Source organism: Anabrus simplex, chromosome 1 (assembly GCF_040414725.1).
Source record: "Anabrus simplex isolate iqAnaSimp1 chromosome 1, ASM4041472v1, whole genome shotgun sequence".
In the NCBI taxonomy this organism is placed as follows: Eukaryota; Metazoa; Arthropoda; class Insecta; order Orthoptera; family Tettigoniidae; genus Anabrus; species Anabrus simplex.
This window is the reverse complement of record NC_090265.1, coordinates 1,047,445,003-1,047,466,570: the sequence shown is the minus strand read 5'-3', so window position 1 is coordinate 1,047,466,570 and position 21,568 is coordinate 1,047,445,003. Positions and strand designations below refer to the sequence as shown.

The following is a 21,568-nucleotide window of genomic DNA, read 5'->3' as shown; positions in this document are numbered from 1 at the left end:
TATTTTGTCGATGAGTTAGCGAAGGAACGAGGTTGTTAGGTTGTCGCTGTATTCCTCTGAGTTGGTGTGAAGTGAAACATTACGTGCGCACAAATAACAGCTCCTTCACATTTACTGAAGTAGAAAGACTGTTCCGGGAGGGAATTGCTCTTGTGGATGCGGCTTCGTGAGTTAAGCAACAAGAATGTTTTGAAATCCTGTCCTGAAGAATATCGGACCAATAATTCGTTGCCCACTGATAGCGCACCATACACCCTGCTTCACATCCTGCACAGGTTTCGGCTGTAAAATGTGCGGGTTCTTTTTATCTCAGATCATATTCTGTGAATTAACATATCCACTCGGATGAAACCATGCTTCATCACTTATGAAAAGAAAGCTCGGATTCACAATGCCATCTTGGACACTATTCATTAGCCAAGTGTAAAATATTATTCTTGCGTTGATATCTGTATGCCACGAACCTACTACACTGGCGCAGCAGAGGGAGAGGTGATACAGGTGGTGGATAGGGGGGTCCTGACCGGCTTGCCAGCGGACTTGAGGGAAATAAAATACCTCTCGCGGACCAAACACACAACCCCAGTGGGTGGGGGACGCAGACGATGAATACACCCTCGGTATTCCCTGCCTGTCGTAAGAGGCGACTAAAAGGGGCGACCAAGGTATGATTGGATTAGAACCATGAAACTACTTGTGATTAGTACCACCACGCGGGGAACACCATGGGTCGCCATTACTTGCGTGTAGTACCACTATGTTAGGTACGAAATAGGTTTTTGATTAGTAGCAATCAGGAGCACCGTGCGGTCAGGCTTTTACGGTACCTGTGATTAGTAGCACTATATGAGCGACACCAGGGTTCTGGCTTGCATATGATTAGTACCCACTATATAAGGAACACCACGGGATAATACGAGTCCCTGTGGTTATTACACTTATGTGATGAAAACCATAGGTTTGCATTGCCTGTAAATGGCGCCGCCATGTGTGAAACACCATAGGTCTGTATTACATGTGCAAATTTAATTACCTGTGAGTAGTTCCATAATGTGTGGAATACCGTGAGTCTACGATACTTTTGATTAGTACCGCACCATGTCAAATACCATGGTTCTACTTTTCAAGCGATAAGTACCATTATGAGAGTCCGATGACCTGTATTTTGTACCCCTTTAGCTTGCAAGCATCATCGATTCAGTATTGAACTATAGAAGCAGTCCCTTGGTCAGTATTACTGTTGTTTTCCGTTAGTTTCTGAGACTGAGGCATTGCGGGTCGTCTGCACCGATTGTTTTAACTTCATATCCATCTGTTCATTCTTCGTCCTCACGCTTTGAATTTTGGATTTTTATTTTGTCATTGCATTTCGTCTCATTTCGTACCATCAGGGGCCGATGACCTAGATGCTAGGCCCCTTAAAACAACAAGCATCATCACGATATCTGTACGCTGTGCGGTAAGATGCAAGAATGACAATAAATGCAATAATTTTGTTGCATTACGTGCTGACTAATTTAAATACCTGTTTTCCGGGATACTCTCCGAAGCGACATACGTGGATTGTCTTGCAATCTTGCCTGTACATCTTCTAACCTCTATTGTGTGATACCTGTTCCCCTTTGCTGACTTTTCTTATTAGTCACAGAACCAATACAGTGCCACTTGTGAACGAGTTTTGCATGTAGCGTTTTGTTGGTACTGTAGAACCAGAAAAGTGTCTGCGGAATTTTTGCAGGTAAGTTTCACCTGGTTTCTTCCTCTTGTGCAAATGATACTCGGTCAAAAATATTCTCTGCCCTGTAGTGTACTTAACCATCACTATAAAATCCTCACAACAAACCTTTAAAGTCCAATAGCTACTAGCGAGCTCCTGCCTCAGCTGTCAAGACTTCCTGTTACACAGAGTTTGACGCAAACCATATGATGCTCGCTGGAGGATTCCTGTGGCCTGTAAGCGGAAGTGCAAAGTCTTAAACTGTACACCCTGTACATTGGAGAACGTAAGTCGACTGTGGAAGTTGGCCCTCAAAGGATTATTCCGCAGACTCTCTAATAACATTTTTCTAAAAAATTATTCCAACTTGCTTGGTGGGGTTTCGTACACATACTGCAGGATTTTTCTGTATTTGTTGTCGAATCCATCACATGCCTGAAGGATTGAATGTGCTTCCCATACTGTTTCTTGATTGTGTTGTAGCAGTAACAATTAATGATAATTTTCCGGTTGCGTGATTGCAGTTTACTTTTTTTCAATTTCTCTTGGAAAGATTTGCTCCTTTCGCAGTGAAGAAATAGAGTAACTCATTTTCTGTCCAGTCTTAATTCCCATTCTTGGAATATGAGGAATAATGTGGATGTGAACACTGGAATCTTGTGCACAACGAAGGTAAAAACATTACTGAGAGCAATTGTGCCAAAAAAGGGCGTTGTAGCAATAAAATGATGGTGTAAGGAAGGAGTGGTGTACCATACAAGGTGCGTTCCATAAATAATGCAACCAAATTCATAAAAAATAATTTATTGAATATGTTCGTACAAATAATAAAAAATCTTGAAAATAGCTCTTGCGTCGATACACTTCTGGAGGAGGTGTTTCCATGCTTGGAAGGCCTTTTCCGGAATGTCCTTTAGAGTTACAAGTAACTATTCTCATTTTGGTTCCGTATTGAAGATGACGTATGTCTCGAATATTATTACAATAATATTTGAGACATATGTCCTTTAGAGCCGATGTAACATGCGCCTGGATTCTTTCAATCGTGTCCCAATGTTTTCCTTTCATGACTCCTTTTAACCGAGGAAAGAAAAAAAAGTCAGCGGGAGCCAGGTCAGGACTGTAGGGAGGCTGGGGAACCAATGGGGTGTTGGTCCTGGCCAGGAAGTCGTTGACAATGAAGGCGCTGTGACTCGGCGCGTTGTCGTGATGAACTTTCCACGTATCCTTGATGTCGCTTCGGCAGCGCGAGACCCTCCCTTTCGGTCACAATGCGGTAAACGGTTGTTTTTGCCATGTTTAGAGTTTGTGCTATCAATTGAAGGCTCAGCCGTCTGTCAAGAGTTCAAACAATCTTGCACACGCATCACATTTTCGTCGACTCGTGAGGTTGATAGCCGTCCACTGCGAGGTTCGACGTTGATCTCCTCTCAGCCCTCCATCAACGACTTGTGCTATCGGAAAACTTGTGATTTGGACAAGCAATCGGTCCCAAAGGCCTGCTGAAGTAATGGAAACGTTTCGGTGGCAGACTTCCCAAGTTTAACGCAAAATTAGATAGTGTACCGTTGCTCTACAGAACAATCCATTGTGCCGTGTTACATGAACTCAAAAGGGGCTTGACGGAAACGCACATCCTGACTCTCCGGCAGCTCGCTGAATGAGACAAAGAGCGTTTGAAGGTAACACCCTAGTCCAGCAGGTTAGAACACGCTGCGACGTTGTATTCATTGACTGTTCTTCAGTTTGTTTCAAACCTTGAGCAGAAATCCAGGTCTTAACCCTCGAACCGGTAGTTGAATAGCTCTAACCGGTGTGCACCACACATTTGCAGTACCTGATGTATGTCACTATGACAGATATATTACCAACAGAATATTCACATATAACACACCAAAACATTCAGCATGAACTGGAGTATTTGATAAGTGGTTTGTATTTACCCTGAATGTAATATTTTTAAAATTTTCTGCCCCTTTTAAATGCTTCCTGAAAATCTCAAAAATATATTTTACTTACACATCAAATATAAATGACTAATCAGTTTCCTGAAACTTTATAAAATATATATTTTGTAGAGAAAATAATTCGGATGATAAGCATGCAAATTTTAAGTGAATAGTGTTAATACTTAAGGAATCATTCAATAAAAAGTATGGTAGTTGATAGAGTTCTAACTGGTGGATGTTCATAACCTACTTCAGGTGGCACAACAGTTATCCATTCTGCTGCAGTGGGCCTTGAATTTACAGATGCATTTAATTCTATTGCAATATCTCCATAATTTAAATTTGAATATGTAGCCATCGTGTGTGCATAGCACACAGTAAACAACGAAGGCAAGTCACAACAAAATCAACATGTGTTTCAAAGCTGTACAAATTGTGACCTTCATTGTTTTAAAGATATCACACGTAAATGGATGTATTTAACAATGAAACATTCCACATTCCAAGGAGAAGGCATGCCTGATGAATGTTGCCATCTAACGGAAATATTCACAACTTCTTCTATCGTCAGCGGCGGTTGAGAGAGGCGCACAACTGCCAATCTGTCGTTAGCTACCGTTTCGAGGGCTAATGATGCTGATTTGTATTGTGTCTGCCACTTGGATAAGCTAATGAAATAAACTTTGTTCATATAATATGCCTTTGAAAGAGACTGTGAATCTTCTCACCAACATAAATATATAATATCTGTAGCATTTTCTCTTTCTGTCGGCTGAGGATCAAGCTCTGTGCTGTCATCGATCCATATTTCCAATAAAACTAGGACCTGGAAGGTAATGTCAGTTGGTAACGCTCTGGTAGGCAGAGTACTACCGCAAAGGGAACTACAACTGATGACTTTTTATGTGTGTAGTTTATTGTGGAGCAAGCTAATTCTCATGCTGGGGATCATTACCTAGTTTTGAAACGTAGAACTTGACATTATATATCAAGGAAAAGGAAGCAACCTAATGAAGCAGTATGATTAACAATAAAATTGAGTTTTTTAATTTTTTTTTTTTTCTGTGATATTTTTTGAAGCCCTGTCTCCTAACTCAATTCATTTCTCATGTGTAGCAGTTATGTCTGGGCTCTTTCTGAATATTCTATGCTGGTATATAGATTTGCTGGTCATGATTTTGCTAGTATGTAGGCAAACAAAAACCCAGCTGTTTTTAAGGAAGTTTCTTGCTTATTGTGCACAGACAAGAATTTGTCCTCAAACTACTGTGAAGAATGTGATATGGAGTCCTCGTTGGACAGTAGTCCAGCGTGCACATCTACATTCATCTCTGGGTCAAAACATTCAAGGAAGAAAGAGCCTCGCAAGTACCCAGTCCATTCCAAAAGCCATACTGAGTATGCCCAACTTGGCGTCCGCATTTGAGATACATTCGAGTGTGGATGATATGTAGAAATACCTTTAGCACATGGGACCTTAGGCTGATCGTACGATAATCGTCACAATGTGATGCACTAGCCTTTTTAGGTATAGTGTCAAAAGTAGTAGTCAAGTGGAATTCTACCAGATTTATATATTGCGTTGAATAATGTAGTTAGCAGCTCTAGTCCTCGGCCATGGCCTTCAGCAATGAGTTTGAGAGTTTCTGCATGAATCTTGTCTGGACCTACAGCTTTTCCATTCTTCTGGAGTTAGTTTGCATACAGTATTTCCTCTTGGGTTATATTTGGACTTGTTTTGCTGCCTTCGCCAATAAAAGGTTTTTTTCTGGTCGTACATCGCTAAATAGGTTTTCAACATATTCTTTCCAACAGTTCAACTTGTCTTCGACTCCTACCTAAATATTGTCATTGGCATCCCTCAGTATAGCATTACATGGCCTGTGATATTTCCCTACAAGTTCCTTGATCTTGTGGAGATTAAACAAGTCGTGTTTCTCTTGGAGAAGTTCTATTTCTGTGCATCTCTCATGAGCCATAGTTCTTTTGCTTCCCTACACTTCCTCCTCACTGTCCTGTTTAGTTCTTGGTATTGGACTTTACTTACATTTTTCACTTTCCGTCTTTGGTCCATAAGCTGTAGACTATCTTGTCATCCATGGCTATTTTCTTGAACTGTTCAAATATCCTATGTCATTCTCTTGAGTATCAGTGAGTATGTTCTTTAGTGTAGTCCATTGTGATTCAATATCCTCCGTTTTCAAGTTGTTTATTGTACTCGTGTGTTATTCAAGCTTCAAGGTTGTTTGATCTCGAAATACGGGGTTGTAAAGGCTCTTTGTATCGATGTGCTTAGGTCTGTCAGAGCGTATGCTCCTGACGAAATGATGAAGTGTTAAGTCCATGACGACAGGATTATGGTCTCTGTTAACATCTGCCCCAGGGTAGGTTTTGACAGCTTTCACATTTATTTTCAGATGACTTGTGATGAGAATGAAGTCAGATTCCTGACAATATAACCTTCACAATCTGCAGGAGACGTTCATGTAAACAAGCGCCGGGGATGTAGCTTTTTGCTAATTTTTAACATGTTATTATGGAACAGCGAAACATATTACATGCCTGATTTTTGTACCGTATGAAGGTGTCAACCATCCAAAATGAAGATGTTAATCAACAAGTGAATATCTGAAGTAATTTAATTATACTAGTCTTATGAAAAAAAATAGTACGGAAATTTTTTTACATTGAGGTTATACCAATAAGCTTGCTCAAACAATAAAAAATAATCATTTAATGCGACTACTTAGGCCACAAATACACAAATGCAGTGGAATAAAATATTTACTTATTTAGGAATAGTTTGTTTTCATATGGTAGTCCTGAAAACATTGGACTATACACAGCCCTACATTGCACTCCTTGCACCACCATCTACTCTCTCTTCTGATGCGCTTACCACTTTCCTTCTTGCCCCTGTCTGAGCATACCTTGCAATAACGAGTGGCATTCACTTTATTGTTCGTTGAAGGAACCTTTTCTGGAAAATGGCGAGCAAAAGTCCTGTCAACACTGGGGGAGGGAGTAGGTTCCAGCCTTGAGATGTCTCCTCCTCCTTTAGTTGCTAACCGCGAACTGATCTCTCTCATGTAATCCGCAAGAGATATCTTTGATTTTGAGATCTCTTTATATAGAATGAAACCATTCACAACAGACATAAGGAACAAATTGAAGAAGAGCTTTTTCCACCATTTCATGGTCTTCTGTGCAAATGGATAATACCTGTTCAGTTGATCTGCTCTATCAGCACCAGTTTTATTTATATTGTAATCGATGACTACGCCAGGCTTTAGTTTCTGTACGACACCACCCTTCGATCTACCAGAAACAAGTGTAGTGGAAGCCTTATGTTTTGTTGAAAGGCATAAAACCCCGCTTGCCCTTCCACTTCACAGCAAGAAGATGGCCTTTCCTCAAAAATATCATCTTGTCCTTCTTCAATTTCTTTGTCTTGAACGTTGGTGGTAAACCCTTCCTGTTTTTCATGACAGTTCCAACAGCCAGGGTTTTCTTTTGCCACAGCATATTCAGTAGGGAGGGGCTAGTATAGTACCTATCCATATAAATACAGTGGCTTTTACTGAAAAACTGTGAGCATAATCTACAAAAGCCTGAATTCTGTTGTCAACGTTCCCTGTAGATCCTGTATATATTTCACAATTCAGTACGTAGCCTGTTGCCGCATCGCAAAATACATAAATTTTCATACCGCACTCATTGGGCTTATTCTTCATATAAACCCTACTCGACCACGGAAGGGACATATAACCTCATCTATTAGGTTCTCATTCGGCTGAAAACTGGCAATGCATTTGTGCACAAAAAAATAAAAGAAAGGCCTGAGTTTATGTAGTGGGTCATGATTAGGTTCCCCCTTCTTGATGAAAGTGGCATTTACCGGGCGAGTTGGCCGTGCGTGTAGAGGCGCGCGGCTGTGAGCTTGCATCCGGGAGATAGGAGGTTCGAATCCCACTATCGGCAGCCCTGCAAATGTTTTTCCGTGGTTTCCCATTTTCACACCAGGCAAATGCTGGGGCTGTACCTTAATTAAGGCCACGGCTGCTTCCTTCCAACTTCTAGGCCTTTCCTATCCCATCGTCGCCATAAGACCTATCTGTGTTGGTGCGACGTAAAGCCCCTAGCAAAAAAAAAAAAAAAAAGTGGCATTGTCATTTAGGTGCAATATAAATCAAATTCCGGAAAATCTATCACGACTCAACAGTCGACTGGCAAATCCTGTCTGATAAAAGGGATCAGTAGACCAATAATCACTAAGTTTGGGTAGCTTCACCATACACATATGCAAAATTGTTGCAAAAAACCAATAAATTTTGTGAAGTTTTACTGCAGACCACCGATGCCACATAGAATTTTCCTTCAGTTCGCCCTAACGTTTCATTGCTGCAATTGTCGTACCTGCATATCTGTTGGTTTCTGTTTTTATATTTTTGATCACATTGTCACTAAAAAAATTACTGAAACAATCCATTTCGTCACTCCCCGCGCAAAACTGAGTAGAACCAGATGCCGACTGGAAGACAGGTAGCTGTGGTTGGTCATCTGTTTCTGACCATTCATTATCAGGTTCGGATGATCTAGCAGATGTTCCCGGCACAGTTGAATCAGCTTGCGTCTCTTCATCTAAATGAAAAAAATAAACCCAAATTTCTGTAGGCGAAGTATTTCTATTGTTCGTATTCGGAGTAAAATAATACAGCTAAACACTTGCGTTCCAAAGTGATGTAATGAATCAAAATCTTACCTGAATTATCGCTTGATACGTTTTCCAGTTCGTAAGCAGGGTCGTCATCACTTTCATCCATCTCTGAACCCGCTTCTCCCGATAAAATATCCAAAATATCACTATCATCGAGCCGGCGTGGAGACATGTTTACACAGTAACACAGCTGACAGCGTGACAGATTTGGCGCGCGCAGCACACGGCACACAGAGTGCTTCGCTAGAAGTCACGGCAAGGAGAAAATACCCTGTTTATCGTTTCAGTTCGAAATTCCCGATAACTGCTGCATTCTAGTGGTCACTAGATGAACTATTGCCTCCAACCAAGGGACGGGAACCGTATGTGATATACGGGTGCCGTCCAGAAGCAGGAAAGCAGTGCGCCCATATCCCGATCGGGTATAGTGTTGAAAGTGTTAAGAAACATGACGCCCTCCAAAGGGAATGAAATCGATGAGAGGAGCACCCGCCACTCCATATTGATGTTGAGGATCATTACCACCAGAGTAGTACAGAACTCCATGCTTAGTTTGTTGTGTTCCTGGCCCCGGCCATCAAACTTCACTACAGCCCAAAATCTTGATTTCCAAGCGTTGCATTTCTGATTCAACGTTTACAAGTTTCTCAGCCATATATAGACTTCGCACATTCCATGTGGTCATTCTTATTCTTTTGTTATAAATTTGAAACTTATCACTACTTGACCTGGGCGGGGGGGGATTCTTAGCACCCTCTCCCCACTTAAGGGGTTCCCCAGACTGAGGACCGTTTCTTTAGTATCTGTAACCCTAATCATATTGAAGATTTGGAAAGATAGCTCGGTAGGACTTCAGTTTCCTTTGTGTGCCGCAGTGTGAGAACCGTGGAGGCTGTTACAGGTGCGCTTCTCACATCCAATGTAGTACCACTAATGAAGTCCTTCATGTGCTACTACATGTTACTGTTGGAGCTACTGCCCTCCAACAGGAGATGTCCATTTAGTCCTGGACAGTCAGGTTGCCTCTTCCGCCATCTATACTGTACCGAAGGCTATCTTCTCCACCATAGCTGCCGTTGAGGTCTTCACCGTAACCCTGGCAAGGGACCCTTACTAAATGCTGCACACCGGGTCAGTGTGCTCTGGGGCGCCACTCCCTGGGTAGGGCTGCCTCCAAGAGCATCCCTACCTGCTATCAAAGAGCAACTTTTTAACGTCGTGCAGCGCATCTCTTGAACCTAACCTTAATTCCTTACATTGGTACGTATATTTCAGTTGTTTCTTTTTTTTCATTGACACTGCACTGTCTTAAATTGCTTGAACTTTGAATGGAATTTTATGTAACCAGTCTTAACTTCAATTCTATGAGTTGCGCATACAGTTTTTTTAAGACCTTTGTGTCTATGCATTGTTTATTTTCTTCGATGTATTTGTATTGATTTGCTTTAAGGCTGATGATGACCTACAGTTAGGTTGAAACTAGTCCCTGAACCTAAATGTAATGTAGAACATTATACAGTTTGTATTGAAAAGGTGCACCTTAATAATAAAATATTCAAATAATATTAGTATTCAGGACTGGTTTCGACCCCTATTCAGGTCATCTTCAGCTGATTATAGAACCTAATATTAACATTATGTACAATTACCACAAGTACAGGGAATTTCATATACCCTAGGATGTAAAAGTGGGGACAATTTGTCCTTGGTAAGGTATACATTGGGCAAACATGCCGGTCCATTAGTACTCATATCAAGGATTAACGATTTACGTAGGTAGTTCCCTTCCCTGTCCCTAAACTATTATTTCATTTTGGTGTTTTCCAAATTCGTACGTTCCTCATCGCCAGATGTTTCATTCCGGACTTGCGTCAATGTCATACCTTCATATGTGCTTACGCCTGTTATGTTATGTGACTCTCTCAGGCTGATTTTGATAGTTCAGTCAGCTTCCGCTTCGAACGCTAGTGCTGTACCACGTCCGAGAAGCCATCTGATGACTAATGAACGTGCCATTTCCACTTCTGTTGGGTATCGTCTAAATTATTTTCTTGACACGGCATAAACCCAAAAGCCTATATTATGTCTATTAATTTATGTTCGCATTTTATGAGAAGAATGATGAAGTATGTCTTAAATTAGGTTACCATAGGCTAGTTAGCGTATCCCTTAACTCGGCAAGATACAGCAGATTGTCTGTGTTGCTGGGGCATGCCAAAATGAAACTCATACAGTCCTACATGGTCAGATAAGAGGGCAGTACAAATGCTGTATGTTTGTGTTTCGACACTACATTAAGTTTGTTGTGGAGAGTTGTGAGGTACAGACTTGTTCCATTGCTATCACAAGGCGTCAAAGAGGACAATCTTCGAAAGAAGAACTGATGATTTTTTTACCATAAGAAAGGGAAATCAAGAAATTTGTAAACTTGTAAAGAGTTATGCAACTGTATTATGTGCTATAAATAGATATAAAAAAGTATGCAGCATTGAAAATAAAGACAAAGTGAGTGGGAGTGAAATGTTCAACCTCAGGGATAGTAAGAAAAGTGAAGAAATATCCTGCGATTAGTGCTCTGAAGCTGGCTGTGATGGCTGAGGAACATACCAGCAGTAGAGCACATTCAGAAACTATTAGACTTATCCCAAGGAAAAGTAACAGGCATGGACGAATAGCTGGAAAAAACATTTGTTGACAAGATTGATAGGAAGGAAAGGTTGAGCTTCGTTAAGGAGTATATGGAAAACCGTTATTTTTTTCACATGAAAGCTAATGCAATCTCTTCAGATCAGATGGAAAGGTTAATGTCTGGAGGAAACCAAATGAGGAGTAGAAACCTAGCAATCTACGTCCCCATGTCAAACATGGTGGAGGTATTGTAACTGTCTGGGAATGCATGTCAGTTAGTGGACCAGGAAAATTGACTTTTATTGATGGGACCATGGATCAACATATACTAATACACTGAAAGAACTCTTACGACCTAGTGCTCAAAAGCTTGGAATACTTGATTGTCAAGATAACGACCTGAAGCACCTCATAACGTATGGATGTGGCTGCTGTATAATTGCCGAAAAGTACTCAAGACCCCCTCCAGTCACCAGACTTAAATGTGATATAAAATCTATGGCATTACTTGGAAGTAGCGATAAGAAAAACCAGATTTCTAACAAAACTTTCCTGTGATTACTTGTAATATAACATGTGTATATATCTGTACATATTTTTCTACTTATACTCCATTGAATTTTCTTTTTACTATTATGTTATGTAAAATGGTATTACCGTTAATAAAGTATTAAAGATGATCTGAAAAAGGCTTTATGTGAAGAATGGAAGAAAATAGATCCATCTTACCGAGCTCGATAGCTGCAGTTGCTTAAGTGTGGCCAGTATCCAGATAGTGGGTTTGAACCCCACTGTTGGCAGCCCTGAAGATGGTTTTCCGTGGTTTCCCATTTTCACCCCAGGAAATGCTGGGGCTGTACCTTAAGGCCACGGCTGTTTCCTTCCCACCTCTAGCCCTTTCCTGTCCCATCATCACCATAAGATCTATCTGTGTCGGTGTGACATAAAGCAAGTTGTATTTTTTAGATTCATCTTATTGTGAAAAGTTGATACAGTCTATGCCTAGAACCGTTTTAAGAGCTGTGAAAAGTGCTAAGTATCCTACAAAGTATTGACTGTAAAAAAGCATTGTATTAGAGATCGCTCAGGAACAACTTGAAGGTGTAGGAGTTTTACTTTGACCTGTTTCAATGCAAGTATAAGAAATAGGAGTTGATTTCCTTTGTACCTTAGTAGAGAAATGTGTATTTGTTAAACCAGAACCAAGACTAAAATAATGGTTATTTTTGTTGTTGAATCCAAATAAACAAGCTTTCCTCTAGGATGTGAGTTTTATTTTTACATAATGAAATTATCTTTAATTGTATGTGTAAGAGGCGCGCGTCTTGCTTGTTAATCAGCTGTTCAATAGAAAGCCAATTCGCAGTAAATATCCATCACATGACTTATTAATCATTGTTCCTTTTAATTCTCACCACGTTTAACCACTTGCATCCTCAACTATCACTAATTTTACCATGTTTTACGGTTGTTTGTCTTGTGCTATCTACAGCAGTTTGTAATTAGTTATTAGAGTATATCCTAACAATAATTTTACATAAGATGTGTAAATGTAAATTATTGTATTCTAGGATTGCTAAGAATTAAGCAGAATAACTCGCTAAAAAATGTAAATATCGGTAATGTTCCTTTGTTCTTGAAAACATAAAAAAAAATCTAAATTTTAAAATGCATAAATCTGCAATAAACCTCCCCCCCCCCACTAAAGTATTTTAAAATGCACATTATTGCAACAAAAAAAGCCATAAAATGCCCACCCTACGAAATTAGCAAAACATGCAACAAAAGTGCTGAACAAATATGATTAGAACACCTATTCTGTAACAGATTTATATGAAACAAAAACAAAAAGAAAACGAAAGATGCAAAGCAATCAGAATCCTAGTCCTACTTATGATTAACACCGAGGGACCGAGGAAGTTGGCCGTGTGGTTAGGGGCTCGCACTGTGAGCTTGTATTGGGGAGATAGTGGGTTCGAACCCCACTGTCGGCAGCCTTGAAGATGTTCACATCAGGTAAATGCTGGGGCTGCACCGTACGGCCACTTCCTTCCCACTTCTAGCACTTTCCAGTCCCCATCGTCGCAATAAGTTCCATCTGTGTTGGTGCGACGTAAAGCAATTTAAAAAAATAACACCAAGGTATCTGCCCAAGGATGAACGTTCTCATCCGAGGGACGAATTACCATGAACATCGTATGCGTTCACTTCATATGAACACTGCGAAGAGGTTAGGAATTGAATCCGGGATTTTGGCACTCAGTCTTGTGGTTAGAAATAATTGTATCCACCTCGCCTATCCTGCTGGTCAACATTTTGATGATGAAAATGGTTTCCACCAACGGTACTCTAACCGGCTAATCAAGGTGTCAGACCATATAGACTTGACCCTTGATGCCACCAGACGAGCCTTCTGGGAGTGAGAAGTTTTGATGAGATTTTAATTCTCCCGTTATGGGGTGATGCGCCGAGTGTGTCGTGTGTACCTTTGTAAATTCGAAGGAGGCAAGCGAGGCTGAGGACACGTGAGCGGTAGCTGAATGCGGTCGGACGAGCAAGACGGCCACAAGACAGACTGGAGCTGCGTTGCCAGTCTGCTTTGGAGTGTGCTTGGGAGAGGTTGTGGGATGTGATGTAGTGTAGTGTATGAACAGTGCTTTAAAGTCTTGCGTAGAGGAAATGTGGTGATGCACGAAGAGTCCAGCTTTTGTGGCAGTGAAGTGACGGCGACAGTAGCCCTTAAGGCTACGTCCCGTAGTTTCTCGCGGCATAAGGACATGCCGCTAGCCGCCACCCTTAAGAATCAGATGCTGCGCCTGTTGCGACGCAGCAAGAGTACGCGACGTCCAGAACCAGCTGTTGTCATTCCCAACAAGCGATACTCCGTCCCTGCCATGGAGCCCAGGCGAGTAGGACCCAGACGTCCCCGCATGCAGGTAGCTTTCCACATGTTCAGTACTTCAGAAACCAGGTTTACAGTACATTCACATTGTACATTTCTGGGAGTCATCAGCTGGCTATTTTCTACTTTGTATTTCGTTATCATAGTTCGACGTAAACCATTCGTGAATTGATGAGGAAAGAAAAATTCCGACTGTTTTTACAATTAGTTTCAAACCACTAATGCACCATTTAAGCTTGTTCGTTATCATAGTTGGGCGTAGTTGGTTCTTCACTCTTCTGAAACCATTCGTTAATCGTAGTTCCACTGGTCGAATTGGCCGTGCGTTAGGGGTATGCAGCTGTGAGCTTGCATCCGGGAGATAGTGGGTTCGAACCCCACTGTCGGCAGCCCTGAAGCTGGTTTTCCGTGGTTTCCCATTTTTACACCAGGCAAATGCTGGGGCTGTACGTTAAGGCCACGGCCGCTTCCTTCCCAGACCTAGCCTTTCCCTATCCCATCGTCGCCATAAGACTTATCTGTGTAGGTGCGACATAAAGCAACTACCAAAAAAAGAAAAAAAAACGTAGTTCCATTTCCCAGACACCACATTCTTGAAGTGTCTTTTCTGCTTTAAATCTCGATGTAATATAATTATAGTATAACGCGGACTTCTGATTGGGTTATTTCGAGTGCCTATATGTATGATATATGAACATAATTTTCTGTTTGGTGTATATGCAACCTCTAATCTATTGGTGAAACCAGTATGTATTTTTGTTGTTTCCTTGCTGAGAAATGTAATTTTTATAGGTTTTTTTAGAGGGGATAATGCATCTGCTCCCAACAACCGTATTAGTATAAAGAAATCGTGGTTTTAATGGAATGACCGTGAATGTTGTTCTAAGGGTAAACAGTTTTGATGGAGCAGATTACCCTCTATCCACTGCATTAATACGTACGAGAGTCCTTGCTCACAGTGTGCTTGTTCCGGTTGTCAGGCGCAGTTAGTCAATTACTGACGTCATTTTTCTCACACGAAGGTATTTCGCTGCATTACGTCACTTCTCATCGCGCGGATTTAATAAACGATAAAATCGCTTGTCTCATATTTTGATTCCTTGGGTATAGGTAGCAGCGGTTAAATGTGCTTCGCCATGTTCCAAATTTTCCTCGTAGTTCCCATGTCTTTCGTGAGTTTGAAGAAATGGTTGGTTGAGTAATGCATATCGTCGTTGCGCCTCGAAATACCATTATGTAACGATGTTAGGAGGAGAAATACTGACCCGCAGCACATGCATCACTTAGAAAGAAAATTCGTTCATTTAGTTCAAGCAATACTGACCTTAGAAGACAGAACCTTTCTGAGGTGAAATATTATCACATAGCGATTTTTCTAGGCGATACGACGATTTACTACCATAAAGTTCGTAACATCGTAACACTTGACGTATCCTCTTGAGGTGATATCAACTGCCAAAGTATTTGCTACAAAAGGCGGAAAATGGAAAGACTGCGTTCTACCCCAGTGTGAGGAACGCGTTGTACGTTAGGGATATGCGTAAATGTGCTTTATTATTATTATTATTATTATTATTATTATTATTATTATTAGAAAGGGGCACCCGAATGGGCATTGGGATTTTCAATATTCACTTATCGACATGACCCTCTTGTTGCAAGTCGTGATGTGATACCTGTCACACTGTTTGCCACATAAAACGCATATACAGTTGTAATCTGGATTATGAAAAGTCGTCACAGTGCATATCTTGTATTGAAAACCGTGAATGGAGAGACGTGTTATGTGTCTTTGATCCAGTTTCTCAGCAACATTGCATCTGAGGTATACAAGTCGGGGTCGATTTCCTTTTTCTTTTCTTCCCTTCTGCGTAGAAGTTCGTTCTAAACTCCATTGGATGTCAGATGGAGTCTCATTCTGAGATCATGAATGTAAAATTTTTTTTGGTCAATTCATATACTACAGGTGAGGGAGCCGTTTTTCCAACTCGTAAATTACATTTAAGAAAGCGTGCTTTTACTTTATCATTTCGAGATCTGAGTTTGAGATGATCCCAAATTAACTCCAATCCGTAAGTCAAGACAGGTGATATTACTGTGTGAAATAACATTATTGCCGTAGATAAAGGTAGTGCTGCGAGATCTTTTATCTTGTAGATGGCCCTTATCGCTGCCGCAGTTCTTTCTTGTGTGTGGTAACTAAGCGACATTGCTGTGGTTTGAAGATATTCCTAAGTACTTAAATTTGTTGACTGTTATTAGATCGTTGTTACATAGGGTAAGAGTGTCTTTTGTTGAAGGTCTCCCTCCTTTTCTGAAGATCATTTGGACCGTCTTCTGAAGATTGATCGTGAGCTGATTTTCGTTAACCCACTTTTCTAACTCTAATAAGGTGGCTTGAAAGCTGTATGTTTGACAACCCTAGTACCATGTCATCTGCGTAGAGGATAACTGTCGTGTCAGGTGAAGATTTTACTATATTCGTAATGTCGGCAGTAATAATAATTTCGTGTGGCTATTTCTAGCAGAGTGCAGCCCTTGTAAGGCAGACCCTCCGATGAGGGTGGGCGGCATCTGCCATGTGTAGGTAACTGCGTGTTATTGTGGTGGAGGATAGTGTTGTGTGTGAGTTGCAGGGATGTTGGGGACAGCACAAACACCCAGCCCCCGGGCCATTGAAATTAACCAATGAAGGTTAAAATCCCCGACCCGGCCGGGAATCGAACCCGGGACCCTCTGAACCGAAGGCCAGTACGCTGACCATTCAGCGAACGAGTCGGACATGTCGGCAGTGGTGATGTTGAACAGTAAAGGGCTCATCGGGTCATTCTGCAGTACTCCATTCGTTTGTCTGATCGGATCCGAAGTGTCGGCTCCATCTTCCATCTCTATGTAGTTCACCATCAAGATGTTATTTAGCACCTTAATAAGGGAATGAGCTTCGCTGATCACGTTTTTGATCTTCGTTAGGAGAATTTCTCGATTTATTGAGTCATAAGCCTTCGTGAAATCCTCGAAAACTGCATAGTACTTTCCTGTGGGTAATCTTAATGCTTCTTCTACATCCTGTAACAGATTTTTTACAGCGTGAAGTGTGCTTCTTCCGGGCATAAATCCAAATTGGCATTCCGGGATTATTACAGAATCTTGTAATTTCTTTGTAAGGATCTTCATAAATATTCTGACGATGTTGTTTTCCAGTGCAATGACTAAGAATTGGGATCATTTGTCTGTCCTTTACCCTCGTATAGGATTTTCACTGATCTCCATTCCTCAGGTATAGTTCCAGATCTTAGGCAGGCATTGAATAAGTTCGTCCAGAAAGGCAGTCACTTTTCTTGAGAGACGTGTTATGATGTCTTTGATCTTGATTTTCTTTGGTCCGGTTCTCACCAACATGGCATCTGAGGTATAAAAGTCGAGGTCGATTTCTTTTTTCTTTTCTTCCCTTCTGGGTAGAAGTCCATTGTAAGCTCCAGTGGATGGCACATGGAGTTGCATTCTGAGGCCCTGAATGTAAAATGTTTCTTTGGCCAATTCATATGTGCTTTGAGATAGCGGGTTCGAACCCCGCTGTTGGCAGCCCTGCTTTTTCAAAATCCCATTTGTATTGTTCAGTCAGTTCTCGTTATAGTGTATTGTTCCGAGACAACAGACGTCGGTTTATGGTGGAAAACTTGTAAAAGTTTCCATACTTTATTGCAGTAGTGAGCCCTCTTAATCCACCACTACCTCAACATGATTAAGGCTCCATTCACAATGCAAATATAACTGTAAACTTAATGACGTAACGTAATCGTAAAATTAACGCAAAATTTGTGGCATTCACAATGGAGGAATGTAACATGAACGTGAAGAGTACACAGCACCCAATCAAAACACTGCCATGTTATTTAGCATAGAAGTCTGGTTTTAGGCTATCTCGCAGTTTTATATTTTAATACCTCTATGGAATCAAACCACGTGGTAGCGGAATTCATATTACTGCAAACATCTCTTGCTTTGCTCCTGGGAGCTGTGTACCTGAAAAGGCGAACTGAACAACCGTGCAGAAAATGGTTACATCCCTTGAATCAAAGGAGGTTATCTCGGGGCGGTTTCGGTAATCTACTGTAAGATATGACCCTCATCACTTCGTTTTGTACACGCGGATGAAACATGAACTGTTTGACACTATCTTACGATTGATTCCCCTTTTCTAATAATAATAGGAAGTGTAAGGTCTCCTTTATCGGCACTTTGCACCTAGCTATCACACTCCGATGAGATGTTTGGATGGTATTGTTTTCATAAACAAGTAGTCTGTCATGTTCAGAAATATACAGGGACACTGTTTTATTTGTGACAGGGATTGTCGCTCGACCGATCGCCAGCGCTGCAAGCTTGTCTCTCGCCATTTAGGGCCTACGTCAGATTTTATTGCTACAGCATATTTATTTCCACGTACTCGCTTTCGGTACAGCGTCTTTGCAATATTCTTTTTCCTTTTATCATACATACATACACATATTACTTTGAAAAATAATTGCAAGTGTTTCGTCGTAAGAAGTTATTATATCGCGCACAAAATACAATGTTTACGTCTGCTCTGATTGGCTGGTTCTTAAACTTAACGTAAAATTAACCGCATGAGCTTGGAGTTTGCAATCCCTTAATTTTACGGACTCGCAGTTAAGTTTACGTCGGCGCATTGCGAATGGTTCATCAGATAACATGGCCGCAAACCTCTTAAGTTAAAGGTAATTTTAAGTTTACGTTACGTTTGCATTGCGAATGGGGCTTAACATGTAGCACATTTCCATGGGGAATTCAAATCGCTTTCCGTATCGAATACCTCATGGAAACGTGGACTCAGCTCATACTGAGTCTCAGAGTCGATCCTAATAGAAAGTGGGATCGAATCGTACTCAACACGGATAGAATATCGTGGAAACGCGGAACGTATTGACATCGATTTGAAAATGCTGCGAATGCTGGATTGTAGTTTATCATGTGCTTTCTGTGATTTTGTTAGTGTTCAGTTGATTTCAGCTTACTACTCCTTATATATTTTACCATACATATGTAGTATTAGTAGAAATCTTTGGACGCCGGAGGAGGGTATAACGTTATTGGAAATAATGCGAGAAAAGGAAATACACAAACTCTTCGACGGAAACTGATTTGCAACAATTCTATAATTCAGCACATGAAGCTAGTCTGTATAATGTGATTGCAACTTTTTACTCAACAGACATTGGTTTGCTCACGCAAAACTGACTCATCTAACTGTTCTCCGCTTCTTGTAAACATTGAGACGATGTTGAACTTTACGTGTGCTATGCTGCTGTTCAGAAGATTGTGCCTTGCTTCTTTTAAGTGACTTACCTTCTACTTCTGAATTTTACAGTGCCTATCCCCGTTGTTTTACATTGCCTTTTCAACTGTTTTTTTGTGGGGACTTGATCTTTTATTTTCTTTCTTACCTATGCATTGTTTTTTGAGTTTTATTCGGCTGATGATGACCCGGATTGGGGTCGAAATCGGTACAGATTCCGCTTATAATTAAATAGGAATGTAACACTACATTTCGTATTTATTTGTATTGAATAGGTTGAACTACCTTATTTATTTCAATTTAATTGTGGAACTGTGAAAGCAAATTATTTACTGTTAGGGAAGTTTCAAAGTGATAACTTAGAAAGAAGTACTGATAGCTTAGTGGTTGTAACTATGTTACTACACTTTGTCCTAGAAAGTGAGACGAAAATTAGAATTAAGGGTGTTCTAGGCTTGTGGTGGTATGGAAAAGTGAAGTTCGGTTGTAGCCAGTTAGAAATGTCTGATTCCATCTAGACAGGTATTAGGCCCAATATGGAAGTAATAAACAATTTAGACTCACTTTTATCATGTGAAGTTTTTGGTGGGCATTTTGAGATATCTGGGGTAATATACATTTCTGGGTATGCAGTAAGAACAATATCCAAAAGGATAAGCTGTGACAAATCTTTAGGTCTCGAGATTGCATTTTCTTACGCCGGTTATAACCTGTCGTGTAAGGCAGCGTTTTGGGAAGTATTCTCATAGTGGATTGGTCAAGTCGCTCGCCCTGTAATAGAAGGTACGCAGGGCCCCTCGTCCTTCTAATTTCCATTAAAAATTTTTTTTTTTCGTTCCCTGCTGTTGTTCTCAACTCTTTTATGTACTTCCATGTACGTGTATATACACACACTGTGGACTTAATGCTTTTTAGCATTCTATCTGCAGGCTTCTGTGAATTGATTATCTCCACAATCCTCTATTTGAAACTAGCTCTGTGACCTTGTTTAGTTCCACGTGCTTCCATTTATTGATAATGCATTTTATTCTAATGTTTAATGTTATGAAGATACTGTAAATGTAAAGAAACTAATTGGGGTAAATATCCATTCATAGGAAGAAGAATTCGGTAATGGAATATTTTCCAAATTCTTTGAAATCATTTACGAGAAGACTAGGTAAACAGCTGATAGGGAATCTGCTAGCTGGGTGGCAGTCCTATATGCTTTACTACTATAATGATAATTGGAATTAATCATAACATCACTTTCTATAAGTAGCACACGCATAAAGCAATTTCCTAGTAGACATAATATTGTGATTAAACATTTCAATTAAATCCATTATTAACAAAAGAATGTACGAAAAGAGGCAGATTAATACAACACTAATAATTTTTAAAAAATTATTTGGCATAATGAAGACCTGAACCTGCATACCTCATATTATGAAGCGAGCGCTTTAGCCATTACGCTACAAGAACGCTTGGGGGCATTTGAAATACATATACCCGGTATCTGATTACTGAAGAATTAAAATTAGAAAATTAAAGCCCATTTGAGATTATTTTCAAATAGGTTTTGATTCTATGTCCTTGTAGAGTTTCTTTGCGAAAGCTTGACGTATAAAATGTGTCCGCGAATCTGTCGATGCGAGTAGCTGGTGTGACCGTTGCAACTCAAGGGAAGCATTAATGTTCAAAATCGTGCAATACAACATCGATCACTGTTACGGTATCATGCTTTTATCAATAAACGGAGCTAATTTAAGCTGTATGTCACCAGAAATACTGCTAATAATGTTCAGCTCTCGAAACTTACCCGGCAGGTAAAGTCTTATATGTTACAAATCTCATGTTATGGTCCATATTGAAATGTACTTAAAGAATAATACTAGATTATAAATTCCTCCTATTCAATACATGAGAATTTTTTATTTAAATTTAAGAAATAGATCTTAACATATTAGATACAGGGATATGTTTTGCCCATAATGAGGGCATCATCAACCTAAAAATCTCATACCTGAAAGAAATGAAAAATCAGGATCCTGATTGTTCATATTTGTAGTTTTTAACACAGGTCTAAAATATAAATAAGAGGATACTGTTATAGGTACAAATGTCTAAAAAATACTAGCAAGTTGAAGCCGGTAGTTACAAGTACTCTTACGACAAAGTCTTATAATCAATCCTTATTATAGATTTTTTTATGAATGTCCTGTTTTTAAATGTGGTATCAAGTAGAGAGTTAAAAGTTTAAAATAAGTATGTAAATTACTGCATAATTACTAGGTAATTTCACACACACATTTTTTTTTTTTTTCTTTCTTTCTTCATTCCCTCCTCCTTTAATTTT

At 40.2% G+C, this 21,568-nt stretch overlaps 1 protein-coding gene across 10 annotated transcripts in view; it reads left to right on the top strand.

The window, feature by feature from the left end:
- LOC136857939 (serine/threonine-protein kinase MARK2) overlaps positions 1-21,568 on the top strand; it is a 677,731-nt gene that overhangs the window by 24,299 nt on the left and 631,864 nt on the right. The window contains exon 1 of one of the 10 annotated variants that reach the window (XM_068225363.1): positions 13,598-13,947. The exons of the other annotated variants lie outside the window; for them this stretch is intronic. Coding sequence (XP_068081464.1) covers positions 13,699-13,947 — 249 coding nt within the window. The 5' untranslated portion in view covers positions 13,598-13,698. Of the gene's footprint in view, positions 1-13,597; positions 13,948-21,568 lie in introns of those variants that run through there. 10 annotated transcript variants of the gene reach the window in all.